The 24882-nt window shown below is 39.3% G+C and overlaps 1 protein-coding gene across 1 annotated transcript in view; it reads left to right on the top strand.

Annotated features, from left to right (window-relative positions):
- DNER (delta/notch like EGF repeat containing) overlaps positions 1-24882 on the top strand; it is a 326762-nt gene that overhangs the window by 281947 nt on the left and 19933 nt on the right. The window contains exons 10-11 of the mRNA XM_057551824.1: positions 9655-9768; positions 24686-24817. Of these exons, the coding sequence (XP_057407807.1) occupies positions 9655-9768; positions 24686-24817 (246 nt within the window). The remainder of the gene's footprint in view (positions 1-9654; positions 9769-24685; positions 24818-24882) is intronic.

The following is a 24882-nucleotide window of genomic DNA, read 5'->3' as shown; positions in this document are numbered from 1 at the left end:
TTCTTACACACACTTCTAAATAAATTCCATTTGAAGTGAAAAAAACTGACTCTTGTTTGACTTTGCATCCTCCTATACTTACTTGCCCCTTTCTTCCTCTTTCTTTTACAACCACATTTCCTTAGAGTTGGTATAGATGATGTCTCTGTTTCTTTAAATTTTCTTAATCTTGTTTAACTTGGATATCATCAGTACCATTCCGATAAATGGATCTAGCAGTGACCTAATTGAAGACCGAAACCCCAAAGCCTCCCTCTCCAGCTTCCAACTTCACATTCTTGCCCTTCTGCTTCATGATCACTGGGTCCCTTTTGAAAGTCACCCTACTTTAGCTTCCACAGCTCCGTTCCTCCCCCCACCCTCACCCCCCAACCCTACTCTTCCCTCCTGGCCTTCTTGGAATGAATCCTTGCTCTCTGGACACCATGAATGCAAGTGGTTCCCAGGCTTTTCGTCTTGGCCCTTTTTTCTCTCCTCCTCTTTCCCCTTATCCAGTCCTATGGCTGCATCCATTGTCAGAAATATTGATCTCCAAACAGGTACGATTTCTCTTTCCTGAACTCTCCAAGCATTTTCTTGATACGTTCTATGACAGTTATGGTCAGCCTTGTAGTCAGTACTTTCTGGCTCCAGACTTTCCTCTCCCTGACACTAAATTAGACTCTCCCGAATGGCAGTGACTACACAGGTTCTTTTTTTTTTTTTTTAATTCTCATCAGCTCTTGATATGGTGGCTTACACAAAGCAAATGCTCCACAGCTATCTGTACTTGAACGGAAACTACTGCTTAACACACTAATTAAATAAAGCAAGGCAACTTGAACATTTTCCCAGTATGTTTCCACTGTGGATCATGAAATTGTCAGAAGCAAAATACATGGAGGGACTCCTAGTGATCTCCCTTCAGACATACTGAAATGCTGATACTTCTTTAAAACTAGTCCAGAGCTAATTCACAATGAGACTTTCAAGACTTTAGTTAGTGTTCATCACCTTATAGTGCCAAAAGTCAAGTTACAGCCCCACATTGTGTTGAATTATTATTTATAGCAGAACAAACTTAATGGTCAAGACTATACTCATTTGGAATTTTTGGTGACAGAAGTTAGAAAGAAAATACTTCAATTTTTAATTATGAAAATAACGTAGCAACAATGATAACAATTTAGAAAACAGAAAATTTGATAACTCATAGCTTTACAGCAGAACATAAGAGCAATAATCATCTGTATTATTTCCATCCTTTTTAATATCTGTGTTTTTACAGTTATAATTGATTATACCTACAAGTTGGTATTACCCTTCTCAGACTTACCATTATTTATGTTTGATTTAGAAATTGTTACCAAGTTTTACTAGTTCTATTTTAAATGGCAATGTGATGTTCCCATGGGGTAATATTTATCCATTCCCTTGCTGTATCTGAAGTGAAGCTACTGTAAATAATTCTGGAATGAACATCTTCATATACTTTTCATACTTTCTGGATGTTGGAGGGGATAGAGTCTCAGAAATAAGATCATTGGGTTATGAGTTTGATCACATTGTACTGAACTGTTTATTTTTAAAGTCTACAGAAATTTATGTTTGAAAGGATGAGAACTCTTTCTTTGTTGGTTAAAATTATTTCCTCTGTATAACCAGTGAACAAGAATTTCTGGGTATTTTCTGTACCTGTCCCTTCTCAAGTACTGTGATTGATAGAAAAATGGATAAGTCAGGATTTTTCCTTTATCAGGCTATTATTTAGCCAGAGGAGCAGACTGAGACTGGCACACACAAGGAATAATGAGGTGAAGGTCGAGATCTCAACTGTAACTTCTGAAACAGCTTAGAAAAAGTTGAGCTCTGTGAGGTTGAAATACTGGAAAACTTTTCATGGAAGGATTCAGTTTGAATAAAATAAGATGATGTCCAGATTGGTTTAAGATGGTGGAGTAGAAGGACATGCACTCACTCCCTCTTGTGAGAGCACCGGAATCACAACTAACTGCTGAACAATCATCGATAGGAAGACACTGGAACTCACCAGAAAAGATACCCCACATCTAAAGACAAAGGAGAAGCCACAGTGAGATGGTAGGAGGGATGCAATCACAATAAAATCAAATCCCATATCTGCTGGGTGGGTGACTCACAAACTGGAGAACACTTATACCACAGAAGTCCACCCACTGGAGTGAAGGTTCTGAGCCCCACGTCAGGCTTCCCAACCTGGGGGTCCGGCAATGGGAGGAGGAATTCCTAGAGAATCAGACTCTGAAGGCTAGTGGGATTTGACTGTAGGATTTCAACAGGACTGGGGAAAACAGAGACTCCACTCTTGGAGGGCACACACAAAGTAGTGTGCACATCAGGACCCAGGGGAAGGAGCAGTGACCCCAGGGGAGACTGAACCAGACCTACCTGCTAGTGTTGGAGGGTCTCCTGCAGAGGCGGGTGGTGGCTGTGGCTCACTGCGGGGACAAGGACACTGGAGCAGAAGTTCTGGGAAGTACTCCTTGGCGTGAGCCCTCCCAGAGTCTGCCATTAGCCCCACCAAAGAGCCCAGGCAGGCTCCAGTGTTGGGTCGCCTCAGGCCAAACAACCAACAGGGAGGGAACCCAACCCCCCCCCACCCCGTCAGCAGACAAACGGATTAAAGTTTTACTGAGCTCTGCCCACCAGAGCAACACCCAGCTCTACCCGCCACCAGTCCTCCCATCAGGAAGCTTGCACAAGCCTCTTAGACAGCCTCATCCACCAGAGGCAGACAGCAGAAGCAAGAAGAACTACAATTCTGCAGCCTGTGGAATGAAAACCACATTCACAGAAAGACAGACAAAATGAAAAGGCTGAGGACTATGTACCAGATGAAGGAAAAAGATAAAACCCCATAAGAACAACTAAATGAAGTGGAGATAGGCAACCTTCCAGAAAAAGAATTCAGAATAATGATACTGAAGATGATCCAGGACCTCGGAAACAGAATGGAGGCAAAGATCAAGAAGATGCAAGAAATGTTTAACAAAGACCTAGAAGAATTAAAGAACAAACAAACAGAGATGAACAATACAATAACTGAAATGAAAACTACACTACAAGGAATCAATAGCAGAATAACTGAGGCAGAAGAACGGATAAGTGACCTGGAAGACAGAATGGTGGAATTCACTGCTATGGAACAGAATAAAGACAGAAGAATGAAAAGAAATGAAGACAGACTAAGAGACCTCTGGGACAATATTAAACGCACCAACATTTGCCTTATAGGGGTCCCAGAAGGAAAAGAGAGAGAAAGGACCCAAGAAAATATTTGAAGAGATTATAGTTGAAAACTTCCCTAACATGGGAAAGGAAATAGCCACCCAAGTCCAGGAAGCACAGAGAGTCCCAGGCAGGATAAACCCAAGGAGAAACATGCCGAGACACATAGTAATCAAATTAACAAAAATTAAAGACAAGGAAAAATTATTGAAAGCAGCAAGGGAAAAACGACAAAAAGCATAAAAGGGAACTCCCATAAGGTTTACAGCTGATTTTTCAGCAGAAACTCTACAAGCCAGAAGGGAGTGGCAAAATGTATTTAAGGTGATGAAAGGGAAGAACCTAAAACCAAGATTACTCTACCTGGCAAGGATCTCATTCAGACAGTGGAGAAATCAAAAGCTTTACAGACAAGCAAAAGCTAAGAGAATTCACCACCAAATCAGCTCTACAACAAATGCTAAAGGAACTCCTCTAAGTGGGAAACACAAGAGAAGAAAAGGACCTACAAAAACAAACCCATAACAATTAAGAAAATGGCAATTGGAACATACATATCAATAATTACCTTTAACGTGAATGGATTAAATGCTCCAACCAAAAGACACAGGCTCGCTGAATGGATACAAAAATAAGACCTATATATATGCTGTCTATAAGAGACCCACTTCAGACCTAGGGACACATACAGACTGAAAGTAAGGGGATGGAAAAAGATATTCCATGCAAATGGAAATCAAAAGAAAGTTGGAGTAGCAATACTCATATCAGATAAAATAGACTTTAAAATAAAGAATGTTACAAGAGACAAGGAAGGATACTACATAATGATCAAGGGATCAATCCAAGAAGAAGATATAACAATTATAAATATATATGCACCCAACATAGGAGCACCTCAATACATAAGGCAACTGCTAACAGCTATAAAAGAGGGAATCGACAGTAACACAATAATAGTGGGGGACTTTAACACCTCACTTACACAAATGGACAGATCATACAGACAGAAAATTAATAAAGAAACAAAAGCTTTAAATGACACAATAGACCAGATAGATTTAATTGATATTTATAGGACATTCCATCCAAAAACAGCAGGTTACACTTTCTTCTCAAGTGCACACGGAATTCTTCAGGATAGATCACACCTTGGGTCACAAATCAAGCCTCGGTAAATTTTAGAAAATTGAAATCATATCAAGCATCTTTTCCGACCACAATTCTGTGAGATTAGAAATCAATTACAGAACAGATCTTGCTGTGATTTATGTCATAGAGTGTTTTCCTCTAAGAGTGTTATAGTGTCTGACCTTACATTTAGGTCTTTAATCCATTTTGAGTTTATTTTTGTGTGTGGAGTTAGACCCACCTCCTAGAGAAATGGAAATAAAAACAAAAATAAACAAATGGGACCTAATGAAACTTAAAAGCTTTTGCACAGCAAAGAAAAACATAAACAAGACGAAAAGACAACCCTTACAATGGGAGAAAATATTTGCAAATGAAGCAACTGACAAAGGATTAATCTCCAAAATTTACAAGCAGCCCATGCAGCTCAATATCAAAAAAACAAAGAGCCCAATCCAAAAATGGGCAGAAGACCTAAATAGACATTTCTCCAAAGAAGATATACAGATTGGCAACAAACACATGAAAGGATGCTCAACATCACTAATCATTAGAGAAATGCAAATCAAAACTACAATGAGGTATCAGCTCACACCAGTCAGAATGGCCATCATCAAAAAATCTACAAACAATAAATGCTGGAGAGGGTGTGGAGAAAAGGGAACCCTCTTGCACTGTTGGTGGGAATGTAAATTGATACAGCCACTATGGAGAACAGTATGGAGGTTCCTTAAAAAACTAAAAATAGAGTTACCATATGACCCAGCGATCCCACTACTGGGCATATACCCAGAGAAAACCATAATTCAAAAAGACACATGCACCCCAATGTTCATTGCAGCACTATTTACAATAGCCAGGTCATGGAAGCAACCTAAATGCCCATTGACAGATGAATGGATAAAGAAGATGTGGTACATATATACAATGGAATATTACTCATTAAAAGGAACGAAATTGGGTCATTTGTAGAGATGTGGATGAATCTGGAGACTGCCATACAGAGTGAAGTAAGTCAGAAAGAGAAAAACAAATATCATATATTAACGCATATATGTGGAATCCTGAGAAATGTTACAGATGAACTGGTTTGCAGGGCAGAAATAGAGACACAGATGTAGAGAACAAACATATGGACACCAAGGCGGGAAAGTGGCAGGGGGTGGGGGGAGTGGTGGGATGGATTGGGAGATTGGGACTGACATGTATACACTAATATGTATAAAATGGATAACTAATAAGAACCTGCTGTATCAAATATAAAGAAATAAAATAAAAAGAGTAGATAAATATTATACAGCAGTAGAAATGAATGAACTGAAACTACACCCATCAACAATGAAGAATCTTAAAGATGTAATGTTGAACAAAAGAAGCAAATTATAGAACACAAACAGCATGATTGCATTTATATTAAATTTGAAAACTGACAAAACTAAACATTATATCATGTAGAGATACAGTCAAAGGTGGTAAAACTATAAAGGAAAAGCAAAGAAGTGATTGTTCAAAGGTTAGGATGATTGTTACCCGTGGGCCTTTTCTCTTTGGGAAAAGGCACAGGGGGAGAAATGTTTTACTTTTTATCCTGGATGGTGGCTACACAAGTACTTACTTTATTACTGTTCTTTAAAGTAAACTCCAATGTTTTGTGCATGCTTCTGTATATAAGGTATATGTCACAATAAAACTAAAATATTTAAGTGAAAAAAATAATAAGATGATGTCTTCAGGTGAATAGGAAGTTCAAAGGATACTTCAAGTTAATTTTCTTTACCTGGCTTAATTTTATTGGAGATAGAATAAAGATTTTTCAGTTTTCAAAATATTAATCACGACTGAATTGTGATGACACCAGAGATTTATAATTGGAGCATAACTCTTTGAATTTTTGCTCATCTAAAATTAACTGCTATAAAGAGCCGTGTTGGAATAAAGATCTTTTCAGAAATGTTTGCTCTCTATCCCTTAATATGAAAAGTATGAATTTTTATTAGTTTTGACTGAATTACAGTTTATTTTTGCTTGAGACTAAACATAAGTTTCGTAATCATGTGTGCTCCGTCCCTTGCCAATGGGTGATGCATGTGTCATTCCACAGGCTTAGTCTGAAGTGTAGACCTGATTTTCCCTGACAAAATAGGGTATTTTTGAGGCAGATTTGGAATGGCTTCTCACTCCTCTAGCAATCCTACCTGTGTGTCGGCCAAAGTACGCAGAGTTTCGCCCCTCCTGAAAGGACAGGATTCTGGTGGTATAGCCATAATTTCTTCTGCGAGGTAAGATATGGCCTCTGCTCTGAAGGACCTCAGAGATTTATGGGGGATCAGGCAGGAGGACAGATAAGTTATGATTTAAGACCATACACTCTGTAACAATGGAATCTTACCGTACTCTCAATACACAGTGGCAGAAGAATGGAGTTCTGTCTTGGGAGAGTCAACTTCAGCTTTCCATGAGTTGGGCTTTGGCATTGAGACTGTGCCAGGGGAAGACCAGCTTGGGAGAGAGGGCGAAGTATGGTGTTATGGTCAGAGGACACGGGATGCCCGACACTCAGTGTTGTGCAAGGGCCTAGGGGCCCTGGGGGTGCAGACAACGGGAGCCCAGGAGGCCTGAGGAGGGAGGTTGGAAGGGACATGCCCTGGACATCTCAGGAGTATTCATGACTGTCCCTGCTCTGCGTCTAAGATTTCTAGCTCATAACTGTTCCGTTCTGATCAATGAGCTGAGCAACATGACAAATATTTCTTACACGGGGCTTAGCGAGGCTTAGAGGATAGAAACAGGAGTCAGCAAAGTGCTGTCAGGGGACCTTTAAGACCATCTTGCTTTGTAGTCACCGTGTTGCCATGAAGATTAGCTTCTGTCCGATCTTGCTGCCAGAAAACTCTCAATGAACTTCAAGTGACTGAATATCTTATCTTTTGAAAAAGAGAAATAACAAAGGATAAAGTGATTGCCCAGAAAACCCACCCAAAAGATTGAAATTGCTTATTATCTTGGGCATTTTCATCAAATCTATCTTACTGAAGGCTTTTAATGTTAAGGTGCTTAAATATTTAGCCTGGAATGTGCTTTTCAGCCTTATTTGAAGAATGGTAATTTGTGTGCTAATGTATTAGTTATACTACTATTATAAGGTTAGATTGGCAAATGTATTTGTAGAAACCCGGGAAAGATTATCCCTGATTGCTTTTATTTTAGGTCTAATGGGAATATTTTTTAGGTTTCAGACATCTCTGAACCTTGATCTGTGGCTGTATTTCCCATCACAATTGAAAGCCTTTTTTGTCACGTGGTTCCCATTGATTAGCCTCCTGGGAAATTCTAAATATGTGAACCCTTGTTTTCTGATGAACCTTTTGAAGCAGAAAAGGCTCTTTTGCATTTTATTCTTTCAATTCAGCCTGTGCTATTTGGGAATCAATGGGAAAACGGAAATGGAGACTTCTGAGTGCAGAGGCCATACACACTCAAGTGAAGAACAATTACCAGTTTTATGCTTTAATCTTTAAATTAGTTTGACCTTGAATATTACCATGAGTCCTGGGTTTGTTAAGGACGCTGAGTCAGGGAGGCTCCATCAAGTCACTGGAGGCAGAGAGGGAGCTAGGAGGTGGCTTGGGGCGGGGAGCGTCTCCCACCTGGCGTGAGGCAGCGGGCTTGGGGTGGTGGTTTCAGGGAGAATTGTCAGGCAGAGATCTGAAAGACACTTTAGAAAAAGATCTGGTAGACTATTATTGTTCATAGGTTGGATATGAGGGCAAAGGATAAAAAGAAAAGAAAAACCATCCATCCTAAAATGCTTTACCAGGCTCAAATAAATCATTAATGTGACTACAAGTAGGTAGTTCTGTTTCCTTTTTCTCTTGTATTTTTCCCCCTCATTCTTGAACCTTCCTTCTCAAGGCACTGACAATTGAAAAGGAAAGGAGAGAAAAAAAATCTCAGCAAGAATAATTTCAGTGACAAAATGATGTGAGTCACTGGGTGTGGCAGTCCTTTGTACAAATATGAGTGAAGTAAGGAAGTGAAATTAAGTAATACCATCCTGTTATTATTTGCTTTATGCTTATTTTTTCTTGAGGCTGTTGGGAAGGGTGAGTATATCATTATATACATTCTTACATAGAATGTAATTTATCTTCCTCTCCAAATGGTAGGGGGTCAAGAGAGAGAGATTAGTCTATTCATCCAACTGGCACTCCAGTGAAACAACATCAGAAATTCTACCTTTCGAATGGCGTTGGATTTTTAAAGTTTTTTTTTTTTAATAAAATGATAAAATACTATATACTCATTATGAAAAATTGCAACAATATAGAAATGCACAAAGTGACATTCAAAGTAATTCATTCTCCTCTCAGTCCAACTTCAAGCATTTGCATACATACATGCACACGTAGACTATTTTTTTTACACCAATGGGAACTGTATTTGCTATAAAGATTTTTTTCAGGGCCTCCTTTTTGTTTGAATGGGCACTGAGTTCCGTAGAATGTTGTATATTTCCATGGCTGAGCTCCATCTCAGGGGAACTACTCAGCCAGCACAGACTCTCATTCAAGTTGCCAGCGTCATCAGGCCCCCGCTCCTTCCCCGCCAGCCTGGTGACCTTGCATTTGGATATTTGTTTCATAGTGCTGGCCTGAGGATCACATTACACCTAAAGCACAGCACAAGGGTCTGGAACGTAGTATGTGCACAAGATGTTACCTTTCGCCTGTGGTGAACTGGTCGGTCTTTGGGAATGAAGTCTAAGGACAAACGCTTCTTTCTCTCCTCCGCAGTTTTCCAAAGTATGACTGGGGCTCGTTTAAAATATCTGACTCCAAATCTTTACCTTCAGGATACTGTTTATCAATTATATTGACATTTTGTGTAGACTGTCTGGCTATGTTCTGTTTCTTTTGGAGACTTAGAAAGCATTTATCACTGATAAATTTTGTCTTTCAAAAGTTTTAACATTCTGTTGCCCAGGCTTTGGGGCGTGTGGTCAGAGAAAGTACGTAAAAGACTTTATGGTGGGACCTACGAGCCGGTACTCAATCTGTTATTTCCTCCTAAGGTGTGTTGTTACAACAACCTGAAGTCAAAGGTGGGCATGTGAATACATACACATGTGCACACACGTGTACACACGCACACACACACACACCCCTCTGGGCATCAGCCTCCACACTGTTCAAGGCTTTTCAGACACTTTCCTTTTAAAGGCCATGGGAGCTGGAGACCCCTTAATGAGTCGCCCCTTTTGCATCTGTTTCTCTGCAGGAATCCACTGTGAATCGTACAAGGACCCCTGTGCTAACGTCAGCTGTCTGAACGGAGGCGCCTGTGACAGTGAAGGCCTAAATGGCATGTGTGTCTGCGCACCTGGGTTTACAGGCAAGTGAGCCGGGAACTGAGTTTTCAAATTTACCACAAAATCCCTGAGATGGCAGCTGTTAAAAAACCCCAGAAACCTCTATGCATACATTATTGCAAAATATGAATTGCAAAATGTAAGTAGGCATTGCTTGGATGAAGAGCCATTTTAAAACAATCTGTGTTGTCATTAAGCAAGGCTCTTCTGAAATCAGCGTTGGGTTCGGAGACGTGCTGAGACTGCCCTTACTGTACGTTTGCAGCCCTACAGCTCTGAAACATGAAAAATGAGCCATTACACTTAACACCTGAAAAAGTGTCAGTGCTAATGGAAGCAGGAAGGAGAAAGGAAGGATCAGATGTGTCTTCTGTAGAAATTGCATTACGCGACCATGTTTACTTTTATTGAAAGATACAGCAGTGTCTGGAATTCAAATAGCGGAGAGGTGGTAGTGGCGGTGGTGGGACATCAGGGGGAGCTACTCTTAGTTCACGGTTGAATTATTAGTGAAGGTAAGGATGGTACAGGTGTGGGGAGGGAGAGTGGATGGGGGAAGAAAACTGCTGATGGCAAAGCAGCTAGTGGGGACAAGGCTGGGTTCAAGAGGAGCTACAGTGGCCACCTCTGAATGGTCGCTTCTGGACTAGGGGATCCAGCTTAACAAGGGCTCCTTCGAAGTCACCCCTCAAGGGTTTCAGGGAGTTTGTGAACCCTGAAAACAGATGTGAAGTGTTGTATATATGTGTATATGCTGAGGGGAGGCTCTCAAATTTTCATCAGATTCTCAAAAGATATCATGAACCACTTGGGGAGAGAAGGTTCCATCCTTGGCTTCGCCAGCCAAATGCAGGAGTCCAGAGATGCAGAGCGTAGGTCAGGTCTCTGTCTTCAGCACTTGCTCAACCAGCAAAAGCAGCAGGGTCACTCTGGTTTACAAGTTGGGAAAGGTTGACATGTAAAGTGCTGATAGAAGAAGGTGGGCACTGAAGTTTCTGGAAAACGTGTTATCACTGGCTGGAGAGCACCGTGCGTGCTCACCTCTCCCCACTAAGGCCTGGTGGCCACCTCCCTAGCCCTGGAGAATTTCACAGAGCCTGGACTCCCAGTGCGTCCCTAGGGAGCCTCATTTGTGCTTCTGGGGAAGATGCCAACAGTCAAGATGTGGGAGAAGCAACCTCTGATATTCCTTCTACTTAACGTGTCACATCCTGTGTTTTCCTTTCGTCTTTTCCTGGGACTGAGAAGTGGCCTTACTCCAGAAAATGATTTGCAGATGGTTTTGTTTTTCTGACTGGTTTATAAACACACACAGACATTTATACTCATCAATGGATGCAAAAATAATATTGGGGAAGCATCCTGTTTTTTCCCCCCAGATGTTTATATCCCACAAATAATAAAAAGCATGGAAGAAAAATGAGAAAATCTAGTGCTATAGAAAAACACCCCACCACTTAAAACTGCACAACTAGGAGACAACCATTGTTGACATTTTGATACATATATCCAGGGATTTTCCTGAAGGTCTATGTGTGTATAATATATAGTGTATAGTATAAATGCATATATTTGAACATAGAAGGAATCATACTGTTCATACTATATTGCAATCTACTTTTCATTTAAAAATATATGTATTTCATAAACGTGTTTTCACATTAAGGTATATGCTTCTGTTTTATCATTTTTACTGGCTGTCCTGTCATCCATTACATCAGGGGTCCCCAACCCCCGGGATGGTGGGCGAGCAAGCGAAGCTTCATTTGCCTTTCCCCATCGCTCGCATTACCGCCTGAATCATCCCCGAGCCCCTGCCCCCCTCCCCTCCCGTCCCCCCAGGCCATGGAAAAATTGTCTTCCACGAAACCGGTCCCTGTTGCCAAAAAGGTTGGGGACCGCTGCATTACATGATACATCAGGATTTTTTTTAACCCATCCTCAATTCAACCTTTGGGGAGTTGGGAACTTTTTCCTATTATAAACAACATTGCAATGAATGTTCTTGCATGTACATCTTTGTGAACTTGTATGAGTATTTCTTCAAGCTAATTTCTTAGGAATGGAATCCCAGGGTCCAGGAGAATTCATACTTATTTCCATATTGCTCTCCAGGAAAATACCTTGCACCAATATTCACTCCTACCCAGAGTGCAAAGGAGCTTTTATTTCCTTGTTCTCACACAGATACTGAGAATCGCCATTCTAGTGGCTTTATATGCTATTTGTGTTGTTTTAATTTGTAAGTCTTTGATTCCTAGTGAGATTAAATACTTTTAAAATATATTTATAGTCATTTGTGTTTCTTCTTGAACTCCCTGTTCCTATCCTTGGCTTGCTTTTCTACCAGATTGTTCACGTTAATCTTTACTCTTGATTTGAAATCATCCTGTATATTAAGTATATTACATTTGATTATATTACTTTTGATTACATAGGACTCTTCCAACTGAACTAGGTTCAAACATTACTCTAACTGGTCTTTGAAAACAACCAATGCCTATTTCTATTCAGCCCTGAATAGGGTGCAAATATTTTTCCAATGTCATTTGCCTTTTAACTGTATATAAAGTATTTTATTCTATATATCATATTTTAATTTTATTTTGCATGTATGCATTCCCTTTAACAGGAAAGAAAATGGTCTTTAGCCAAACCACTGAAGTAAGAAATGCAAATCTCTTTGTTCTTTTTTTTTTTAACATCTTTATTGGAGTATAATTGCTTTACAATGTTGTGTTAGTTTCTGCTGTGTAACAAAGTGAATCAGTTATACATATACAATATGTTCCCATTTCTCTTCCCTCTTGCATCTCCCTCCCTCCCACCCTCCCCATCCCACCCCTCTAGGTGGTCACAAAGCACCGAGCTGATCTCCCTGTGCTATGCGGCTGCTTCCCACTAGCTATATACGATTACATCTTAATATTTTCTTTTGATTTCTTGTTTCATGCTAGAAAGACCCTAGGTATCAAGATTTTATAAATATACTCTTATATTTTTCTAATTATGTATGAGTTAATTTTGGCCATGCAAACATTTAATACATTTGAAATTTATCCTGGCATCTTATGGGAGATAAAATGCAATCTTTTCTCTAGAATATTTAGCCAATCTCCAACTGCCTACTCAGCATTCACTTTTGGATGTCCCTCAGAGACACCTCAGACTCATATATTTTCTTCTCCTTTCTTTCTTTAAATATTTTCCAGCTCATTAAATGATATTACTACCACCTGAGCTGTTCTGGATGGAAACTGAGGAATCATTTTGATGCCTCCTCTTCTTCCTCCTTACCTGCATCCAACCACCAAGTCCCAGAAACCTCTAGATCCTCTCACGTCTTCCTTCCAACACCAGGCTGCCTGCACCTCCGCCTGCACCAGTGCCAGGGGTCCCCACACCCATTCCCCTTCACCCCTAAACATTTGCCACACTGAAGAGACCTTCTAAATTAAAATCTAATCTTGTCTCTCCCTACTTAAAGTCACCTACTGGCACTTCATTGTCTTTAAGAAGAAAATCAAAGCTCTTAACTTGATCCTCAAGACCTGAGAGGCCTGGCCCCATCTGGTCTTTCCAGGCTTTTCCTGGGCACCCCCAGTGCTGTTTGATTCCTGAACACCCATGGCAGGCTCTTCTCAGTGATGGTCTTCCCCCCCACCTCCTGCCTCGCAATCCCCGGTGCCTCCCCTGCCCCCCATACACATGCTGCAGCTGGAAAGTCTACCCCTGGGCTTTTCTCCATGGTTCTTACCCTGATCACCCGGAGCAGTAGACTCTTCCAATTGAAGTAGGTTCAAACATCGCTCTAACTGGGCTTTGAAAACAACAAATGCCTGTCTCTATTCAGCCCTGTTAATTTTTCAAACTGCAGGGGACCACAGACTATATCCTAAAGTTGTTAGGAGAGTTGTACTATTAATGTGTTTTCCAGAACACTGGTCAGATGAGATACTCCATGGAAAAAACGTCTGTGCCCCCCAAAATTGGGGACTTGTTACCTGCCACATGGAGGTTCATAAAGAAGGCCCACATATTAGAGGCACTTACAGTCAAGAATCTTGTTTGCCTTTGTTTATTTCCAAATATATTTGATCATATAACTTTTTTTTTCCCCCCTTAAAAAAGAACCTATTCTGAGAACTAGCATTCCAGGGGAGGGACTGGTAAAAAATTAGCCATCATCATGTAAGGAATCATGGTGCCTCTACTCTTTGAGTTGCTACCTTGGAACTAAATATTCTTTCATTATAACTGAGGTTTAGCGAAATTTACTGTTGGCCAACTATTAAGTGCTCAAAAGCTCCCTAATTTGACTGAGTGGAGTGAATTAGGCAACTCATTGTTATCTAATTAGACACTCCATCCAATGTCACACTTACCTTTTGAGACTGGCTTTTTCAGTTGGCTCAAGACACTTCACTCTCAGGCCAGCAGACTAACTCTGGGAGGAGGTATGTGGGGAGCTCTGCCCTTTCTTGAATTTAGGCTTCTCCTTGAAAATACACTCCCTCCAGTCATCTGAACCCAGAGAGGTTCCCTCTCTTCCACCCCTGCAGGCCTTCTACACAGCTGTCTCCTTAAGACCTGGCCTGCATCCTGTCCATTTTTCAGTTCTTAACTTATTTTGTGTCCACTCTTGTCTCTGAGGTTTTGTAATTCTGCCGCCTAGAATTATTTGGCTCAGGACTGGTAGAGGGAAAGAAAGGCTGCCCTCATGCAACATGAATTCTCCAGGACTTGCTTTGTTTCTACCTGAAATCATAGGCTGGAGATTACTGTACTCCAACAGGGAAGCCCAAAGTTCTTTCAGGCCCATTGCCATGGCCACTAGAACAGTAGTCCAAACGGGACATCAGTGACCCATTGCTTTCTCACCATAGCAGAAAGTCTATATGCATTATTAAAAGTCAAATAATGTTATATTTCCCCTCTGTTTTCTAACTCAACTACTTTTCAATATTTGTCTTTCAGTTCACAAGAGAGTATTCTACAATTTCCAGCTCATTTTCATGGGCAAATGCCATCAATGTTTTATTCTCACTGAGATTTTAATTTGCATTTCTTTGATGTTGAGCATCTTTCATGTAATTATTGACCATTCATAAGTCTTACCTTGAGAAGGGTCTTTTCAAATCTTTTGCCCATTTTTTTAAAAAATTGGATTTTTGTCATATTACTGAAGTGTAAGAATTATTTACATATTCTAGATATAAATCCTTTGTCAGATAAACATTTTGCTCATCCATTCATTCTTTTTTTTTTTTTTTTTTCCCAGCAGGACATCCATGCATTCTTAATGGTATTTTTGTGGGGAGCAAGTGCTTTTATTTTTGGTGATCTCTGATTTATCAATTTTTTTCTTTTTTAGTTTGTTCTTTCTTTGCCTACCTTATGATGATGATACTTTATCCAATGTTTTCTTCTAGCATTTTTTAAAATAGATTTTGCTTTTAGATTTAGGTTTTGAGTTAATTTTTTTGTCTGTATGGTGTGACTTAAGGATGGAAGTTTATTTTTTTCCCCATATGAATATCCAGTTATCCTAGCATCCTAGCTAATGGAATTCATTAGCACATTTTTAAGGAAACTATTGACTGTGTATATGTCTTTTTCTTCCTTTGGCTGTTTTTTCAAAATCAAACTTTTTATTCTGAGATAATTGAAACTTCACACTTCATAAGCCATCTTAAGAAGTCACACAGAGGGATCCAGTGTACCGTTTAACCACTTACCCCAATGGTAACACGCTGTACAACTATAGTACAATATCACACCCAGGATACTAACATTGATACAGTCGAGATGCAGAACATTTTCATCACAGGGATTCCTCATGCTTCCCTTTTATAGCCACACCCATTTCTCCTCCACCACAGGAAGCTTTCCTCTTAATTCCTGGAAACCACTAATCTGTTCTGCATCTTTATAAGTTTGGTATTCCAAGAATGTTTTATAAATGGAATCATATAGCATGCAACCTTTTGGTTTTTTTTTTCACTTAGCATAATTCTCTGGAGATTCATCCAGATCATTATGTGTATCAAGTTACTTCCTTTTTATTGCTGAGCTGCGTTCCATGATATGAATATACCACAGTTTGTTTAACTATCCCCCTGTTGAAAGAAATCTGGTTTCTTTCCAATTTTGAGCTATTATGAAGAAAGCTGCTGTAAACCTTCATTTACAGGTTTTTGTGTGAATATAATTTTTTATTTTTTCTGGAACAGTTGCCCAGGAGTTCAAATGCTGGGTCATATGGTAGTTGATGTTTAGTTTTCCAAACTATGCCAGAATGTTTCCAGAGTGGCTTAACCATTTTCCCTTCCCATCAACAATGTATAGTGATCTGGTTTCTCTCTATCCTTGCCAGAATTTTGTGTTGCCTTCATTTTTAATTTTAGCGATTTTGATACGTGTTTAGTGATATCTTGTGGTTTTAATTTGAATTTCCCTAATTATAAATGATATTGGACGTCTTTTCATGTGATTATTCAACATCTGTACATCCTCTTTGGCTAAACGTCTCTTCATGTCCTTTGTCCATTTTCTCATCGTATCCCATCATATCAAGGCTACATACTATCAAGTATGATTTCTGACCATTGACGTTGATGTTAATCACCTGAGGAAGTGTTTATCAAGTTTTTCCCCTATAATGTTACTCTTTTCCCCTCTTTGCATACTTTACTCTTTGAAAGAAGGTTACTATGTGTGGACCACACTTAAGGAATGGGGAGTTATTCTCTCCCTCTTTGAGGGTAGAGTAGCTACGTAAACTATGTGAAATTCTTCTGTAGGAGAGACTTGTCTGTTTTCCCCCATTTATTTATTTATTTGATCATTTATTTATATCACTGTGGACTTGCGGATACTTATTTTATACTTTGAGTTATAATCCAAAACATTTTAATTTATTTTGTGGCTCAAAATGTTCCAGATTTGGACACTGGGATTTCTTTCATTTTGGTTTCTGTGTCCCTTTGACGTACCCCATTGTTGTTGGTGGAGAGAGAGTGTGTGTGTGTGTATGTGTATGTGTATGTGTGCGTGTATGAACACTTATGTGCTTTCCGGCACTGCAAGAAGCTCCAGTCTTATCTTGTATATTTCCTGCTCCAGTCTTAGAATCAGCCATCTCTCCAAGGAGCCTTCGTTCTTTTTATTGGAGAATGATACTGGAAACCAACATCTGGGCACTAGCTATGCTCGTTGTTCCTGGGATGTCGTTGCTTCTAGATCCTCTCAGCTGACATAGCAAGGGAATGTGTGTATACTAACCCACGTGTCTATAAATATTGCCATATGTAACCATCTATATCTAAATAAAGCTAAACATGAATTTATACTAATTTCTCCAACTTTATTCCATTATTACATGTATCATTCCAGCCTTCTCTCCTGTTAATCTGTAAATTCCCACACCAACAACAAGATTCCTGGCTCCTACCATCCAACATCCTTTTACTTACTTGCTTAATTCCTATATACATGTAGAGCAGTATCAGAATTCATAACTTGTATCCTTGTGGGAAGTAGCTTTATAAACTAGACTGCAGTGCTGGTGTACAGATCCTCTGCCTTCAGTCCTACCAACTCTACTCGTTCCAGAGTTACTTAGGTCAGCACTGCCCCCCCCCCGACCCTGCAGTGAGGTGGTTTCATCCATTTGTAAATACTGTTAGATTATTTTTTCACAGTCTGCATTCTTTTTTTTTATTTTACATCTTTATTGGAGTATAATTGCTTTACAATGTTGTGTTAGTTCCTGCTGTACAACAAAGTGAATCAGCTATATGTACACATATATCCCCATATCCCCTCCCTCTTGAGCCTCCCTCCCACCCTCCCTATCCCACCCCTCTAGGTCGTCTCAAAGCACTGAGCTGATCTCCCTGTACTATGCAAGCTTCCCACTAGCCATCCATTTTACATTTGGTAGGGTATATATGTCAACGATGCTCTCTCATTTTGTCCCAGCTTCCCCTTCCCCCTCTGTGTCCTGAAGTCCATTCTCTACCTCTGCTTCTTTATTCCTGCCCTGCCACTAGGTTCATCAGTACCGTTTTTTAGATTCCTTGTATATGCATTAGCATACGGTATTTGTTTTTCTCTTTCTGACTTACTTCACTCTGTATGACAGGCTCTAGGTCCATCCACCTCTTTACGAATAACTGAGTTTCATTCCTTTTTATGGCTGAGTAATATTCCATTGTATATATGTGCCACATCTTCTTTATCCATTCATCTGTGGATGGACATTTAGGTTGCTTCCATGTCCTGGCTATTGTAAGTAGTGCTGCAATGAACATTGTGGTACATGTATCCTTTTGAATTATGGTTTTCTCAAGGTATATGCCCAGTAGTGGGATTGCTGGCTCATATGATAGTTCTATTTTTAGTTTTTTAAGGAACCTCCATACTGTTCTCCATAATGGCTGTATCAATTACATTCCTACCAACGGTGCAGGAGGGTTCCCTTTTCTCCACACCCTCTCCAGCATTTAGATTTTTTGATGATGGTCATTCTGACTGGTGTGAGGTGATACCTCATTGTGGTTTTGATTTGCATTTCTCTAATGATTAGTGATGTTGAACTTTTTTCATATGTTTGCTGGCAATCTGTATGTCTTCTTTGGAGAAATGTCTGTTTAAGTCTCCCACCCATTTTTGGATTGGGTTGTTTGTTTTTTTGATATTGAGCTGCATGAGCTGCTTGTATATTTTGGAGATTAATCCTTTGCCAGTTGCTTTGTTTGCAAATATTTTCTCCCATCGTGAGGTTTGTCTTTTTGTCTTGTTTATGGTTTCCTTTGCTGTGCAAAAGCTTTTAAGTTTCATTAGGTCCCATTTGTTTATTTTTGTTTTTATTTCCATTTCTCTAGGAGGTGGGTCAAAAAGGATCTTGCTGTGATTTATGTCATAGAGTCCTCTGCCTATGTTTTCCTCTAAGAGTTTGATAGTGTCTGGTCTTACATTTAGGTCTTTAATCCATTTTGAGTTTATTTTTGTGTATGGTGTTAGGAAGTGTTCTAATTTCATTCTTTTACATGTAGCTAGCTGTCCAGTTTTCCCAGCACGACTTATTGAAAAGTCTGTCTTTTCTCCACTATATATTCTTGCCTTCTTTGTCAAAGATAAGGTGATCATATGTGTGTGGGTTTATCTCTGGGCTTTCTATCCATTGATCTATATTTCTGTTATTGTACCAGTACCATACTGTCTTGATTACTGTAGCCTTATAGTATAGTCTGAAGTCAGGGAGCCTGATTCTTCCAGCTCTGTTTTTCTTTCTCAAGATTGCTTTGGCTCACAGTCTGCATTCTTTCCTGGGATCTTACAACTAGAGGGGTTTTGTTCTTGTTTTTCCTATAGAAGTACAGTTTCTCAAGCACCATTTGTTGAAAAGGCTACCTTTCCTTCATTGAATTGCTTTTAAACCTTTGTCAAAAATCAGTTGGCCATATTTGTGTGGGTCTGGTTTGGATTCTGTATTCTTTTTCATTGATCTATGTGTCTGTTCCTCTGTCAGTACAACTCAGTCTTGAATGCTGCAGTTATGTAATAACTATTGAAATCAGGCAGAATGATTCTTCTCAATTACTCTTTTTCTTTCAAAACTGTTTTACCTATACTAGTGTCTTTGCTTTTTCATATAAATTTTAGAATAATCTTGTCTATATTACAAAAGATTTTGATCAGATATTAATAAGAATTGTATTAAACCTGTATATTAATTTGGGAAGAATTGTTATCTTTACTATTTGGAGTCTTCCAATGCATGAACACAGTATGACACTCCAATTATTTTGATCTTTGATTTCTTTCATCAGCATTTTGTAGTTTTCAGCATGTAACTCCTATACATGTACAACTAAATATTTCTCTCTTTTTGAGTGATTATAAATAGAATTGCAGTTTGGTGTGCACATGTTCAATGCTAGTGTGTAGATATACAACTGATTTTTGTATGTTTATCTTGTATCCTCTGACTTTGATGAACTTACTAGTTTTAGGATTTCGGAGGGGTAGATTCCTTGTGATTTTATGCATAGGTAGGTATGTCTTCTGAAATTAGGGACAGTTTTATTTCTTCCTTTCTGATATGTATAAATTTTATTTTCTTTTATTGTCTTATTACGCTGGCTAGAACTCCCCACGTTAGTTTGAGTAAGAGTGGTGATAGCAGACATCCTTGCTTTGTTCCCAGTCATAGGGGAAAAGCATTCAGTCTTTCACCATTAAGTATAATGTTAGCTATAGGGATTTTTAGATTTTTTTTTTAATCAAATTGAGGAAGTTACTCTCTATTCCTTGCTTGCTGATAGCTTTAGTTATGAATGGGTGTTGAATTTTGCCAGATGCTTTTTCTGCATCAATTGATATCAGCATATGATTTTTCTTCTTTAACATATTAATATGATGGATTTTATTGATCAATTTTCAAATATTGAATTAATCTTGCCTCTCTGGAATAAAACCCACTTGGTCATAGTGTATAATTCTTTTTATATATTGCTGAATCCTGCCCTCTAATATTTTGTTCAGAGTTTTTGTGTCTGTATTCATGAGGGATATTTGTCTGTAGTTTTCTCTCTCTCTCTTTTTTTTAATATTATCTTTGACAATATTGAATTTTTCACATCTAGAAATTCCATTTGGTTTTTTTTTAGTATCTTCCATTTTTATCCTCATTTTCCCCATGTTTTTCTTCACATTTTGAACAAATGTCTTGTTTACTCACCATCATCTGTTATTTCTGGACCTCTGTCTTTTGACTGATTTTCCTTCTGGTTATATAGGTCCCATGTTCTTGCGCTTTTTTTGTACATCTGATATTTTTTTGTTTGAATGCTGGTCATTGTGAGTTAAGTTGTTGAATGATTGGATTTCTTTTAAAAGTGCTGGCCTTTTTTGTGGCAGGTAGGTAAGTTACTTGCTGACTTGATTGATCCTTTCAAAGTTTGTTTTTGTATTTTGTATTTTGGAGTCTCTAGCAGCCTTTAGGTATATTTATGTCCTACTACTGAGGTGTGACCTTTTCCTCCCATAATGCACTGGGTGGCCAATGAAATGTCTGCATTCCGACCTGTGAGAGTTTGAATACTTCCCAGTCCTCTGTGAGCTTTGGGAACTGTTCATCTTTCCTCTTGTTTGCCATGCCTGTGGAGTTCCAACTTACTCGTGCACAGTATTCAGCAACAAACTCAGGGATGCATCATATCTCTGATGCTCCTTTTCTGAGTGGCTCTGCCTTCTGTAGTGGTCTGTCCTACAAATTACAGCTACCTCAGCCTCCACAAATTCCAGTTACTCCCCGCATTTCAGTGAAACCATTGTGTTCTAAATTGGTTCAGAATTTAGAATGCCAGAGTGGTTATGGTACTCAGCTGTTTGTTTGTCTCCTCTTAGCAATCACAGTCATGCACTGCCTGTTGTCTAATGTCTTAAAGTGTTTTTTAAAATATATATTTTGTCCACATGTGTAATTATTTACAGTGGGAGGGCAAGACAGGTTCCAGTTGCTCCACTGTGGCAGAACTTCCAAGTAAGTCATTAGATTCATTTCATCTAGAATAAAATGCTTGTGAAGTATGAAGGAGTTATACTTACAGTACCCATTCCAGTGCCTGGCACATAATAGGCTTAGATTTAATACTAGGTATTATGATTATAATGATTTTCATGGATATCATTTGGTGTGGGCTCTATTAACCCAAGGATGTACTGACAGCAGAGACTTCTGACTTCTTATCTTTTTCATTTTAATTTATCTGAGGAAAGCATACCGAATTAAACAGTACACTTGTAAATTTGCATAAATACTACCAAAGGTGATACCTACTATACAGATTGCCTCTTAGAAAGTAGTAGATTGAGAAGCAATAGGAAAAGATTTAAAGTTCAGACTTTGATTTCCAGCCTTAGTCAAGTAGAAATTTCATTTTGTATTCTCTTTACAAATGTTATTCAAGCACACCGGTGATTTAAAAGTAATTGATTTTCCCCACTCAAATAAAAAAGTAAGCAACTCAACGAAAAAGTCATCTGGCTTAAGCCAGCAAAAGCATAAAGATTTATTAAGTAAACTATGAGTGGAGAAAGGTGATATAATGTACTAAGAACTCTTCTACTAAAATTAACTAGAATGCATATTGCTTGGAGATGGAATGGTGAGGTGTTGACATGTATGTAAGAACATAATACTCCTAATACAGGGAAACACAAATGAAACCAAAATTAGTCTCTATAATTCGTAATAAATCTTCAGTTACCTTGCAAAGTGCGTGATCACTGTGAGGCAGAGAAGAGCAATCATCTTTGGAAGTCTTCTGGTTGGAAATTTCCTTGAGTGGCCCCATCATCAGAAGCACCCCGTATGCTTACCGCCAGCATGTGACACAGTGGAGTCCTCAGCTGCAAGCCAGTTGGGGGTAACTGATTCAAGCAGAAGTGTAGGCATGTTAGTTTGTAAAATGGGCCAACAGAGTAAATCTAAAGGTATCTGTGAACTGTGCATTGCTCCATGGTTCTTCGAGGGCACGTATGCTGTGGAAAAATAGCTGCTAGCTATTTGGGCTCCTGACTGGCATGGAGTTTTATCATAAACTAATGTCATTGAATCCCAAGTATAGCTCTAAGAACACTGTGGTGATGAAAGCCAGACTGGGATAGGTTTGGGACTCTCTCTGGGCCATGGTTCTTTGGTTTCTGGGTCTTAGATATTTGATGAATGTCTACAGAAAAAGTTCATCCTATTTTCTCCTGCCCTTCTCTATTCCTACCAAGTCCTTCCAATCCAGTGAGTCGCAAGAAGAGATAAATCTAAGGATCTTAGACTTCTCTCAACTATATTAGAGCCACTTAGAGGTCCAAGAGCCAAAACATGTATTAGGGCTTCTCTGAACCTGAACTTGGCATTTACCTCCCTAGGGAAGCTCTGGACCAGAGCAGGACTGGGGGGACTGGACTGACAGCTCTAGAACTGCCCAAAATTTAGGGAATTAAAAGCGTTTGACAGACATTAAACTTCTGAAGCAGGGTGGGGCTTTTGAGTTTTGCTAGGCTATAGAAGTAGGGAGAAGTCAGGCCATTTCTATAGCTGTTGCTGCAAAGGTAACAGAGCATCTTATTTCAGAGTTTGCAGTATTCAGATTGCCAGGGAAAGGAAGCTATTGTTTAGTAAATACCTCAATTAATCTTGTCTTCCTAAATGGATGGAAAGCAGTACTGATGTGTATATTTGTCAAGGCCTTTGATTTCATCCTTTTATCGCTTCTCAGCACATTCTTGTTTATATGTCTCTGCAACTAGTCTACCATGTAATGCCATTTGTAATAGTTTATTCTGTGCCCTTTTCCAGTCAGAGTGATTGCCCCACTAATAGACAGAAAACCTTTGAAAGGGGTTAGTAAGAGGCAATCAATTTCATGTCTTTCCTATTGATATAAATGACTATATTTATTGCAGGAAACAAATTCACTTAGACACTACTGAATTATAAGCAATCTAGTAGGACCTAGATGTAGTAAATGTTTTATTTGACAGATTTTACTTTAAAAATAAAATAGTCCGCTGCCAGGTATGAAAAAAGTGTGAAGTGAAACAGACGTGAACTATTTTAATTTGAGATTCTGCCTCTAAAATGGTCTGTGAGTGACACATGGTGGTTTTATAAACACGAGGTAAACCAATGGCAGATAGAAAAGCTCTTTAATACGAATTAAGTAAACCTGGAAGTAATTACCCAAGTGTACACTGAAATATTGCCTTTGAAAATGGACAGAATATTTGATTTTGCTCTTTTGTTTTAGTTGATGACTATAGCAATGCTAGGAATTTTAAAAATATATATCACTTTTTACATTTATCTAAGCAAATGGAGGTATATTTAAAAGTTTTCTTTTTCTCATTTTCACACTTTTAAGAAAGATTGCCTCAGTTTGAAGTATCCTCTCTTCAGCTTCGATGTGATATCTTTAAGAGGTGTACCCATTTTGTATTGACTCATACACACGCTTTAAAATCACACAAAGATGGCTTTGTTTGTGTAACTTCTAATAACAAACTATTTCTTGTAAGTTGGTCTTTGGACCACAGTGATATCAGCCCATGTTCTGGTTTGTTAGTTTAAACTAGGCTTTCTCTGAGGGGGACAAGGTTGCCCCCAAATGTTGGGTGTAGCAGCGTCAGGAGCCCCAGGTCACGGTTTTCATTATGGGGGAAGGACGGACGGACCGGAGCAGATGTGAGCTTCCCTCGGGGACCATTTCCCAGGGAAGATTATTTCAGGACTGGACTCACCCCGGACATCACAACTGTCATTCCTTAGGGGGCCCTGATGTTCTCCCTCAGCATTTCAATCCCTCCCAGAAGCATTTCCAGGGATTTGGAAAGAGGAGTACATTTTCATAATTGACTCAGGCTAGGCACACGTCTGTGACCTAGAACTATCCAGAAAATTGTCAAATGTCCAGGCTTACACAATCAAACACTTGGCTGCCAAAAAAAAAATCATAAACTATGAGTTTTTTGGCTTTCCGGAGTTTCAGAAAAACAAATAAGAAGATTCAGCTGACTAAATCCAAAACAAAATATATTTCTTTAGTAAAATCAGGAGCCCAAGTTTGTTTTTCGATTAAACCTCGAAAGGTTTATGCAGATATGGGAATCAGCTTCAGATAACGAATTCAAAAGATTAAAGGAGATTCTTTTCACCGGTGCCATTTCTTTTTCTTTTTTAAGCTTTACTTAAGTAAAGGATCCCTTGTCTGGAATTCTGGGAGAGTTCTACACTTTATACAAACAGCCAATTGGGCTGCATTGCAGGAGGTCATGACCCCAGCCTTAGATCTTTGCTGAGCCAGAGAAGTGACGGGGGACGGAGCCGCTGGGGGCAGCTAGCTGGCTCACTGCCGCTTTTCTTTATCTCCTTAGGTGAAGAGTGTGACATCGACATCGATGAATGTGACAGTAACCCCTGCCATCACGCCGGTACCTGCCTGGACCAGCCCAATGGTTATACATGCCACTGCCCACGCGGCTGGGTGGGAGCAAACTGTGAAATCCGTGAGTATTCTGCCGCTCAGCCACTGTGACTTACCGTTACATTTTCATTCAGTGAGAAGAGGATG

Source organism: Balaenoptera acutorostrata, chromosome 8 (genome assembly GCF_949987535.1).
Source record: "Balaenoptera acutorostrata chromosome 8, mBalAcu1.1, whole genome shotgun sequence".
Lineage (NCBI taxonomy): Eukaryota > Metazoa > Chordata > Mammalia > Artiodactyla > Balaenopteridae > Balaenoptera > Balaenoptera acutorostrata.
This window is presented reverse-complemented; position numbering and strand designations above follow the sequence as displayed.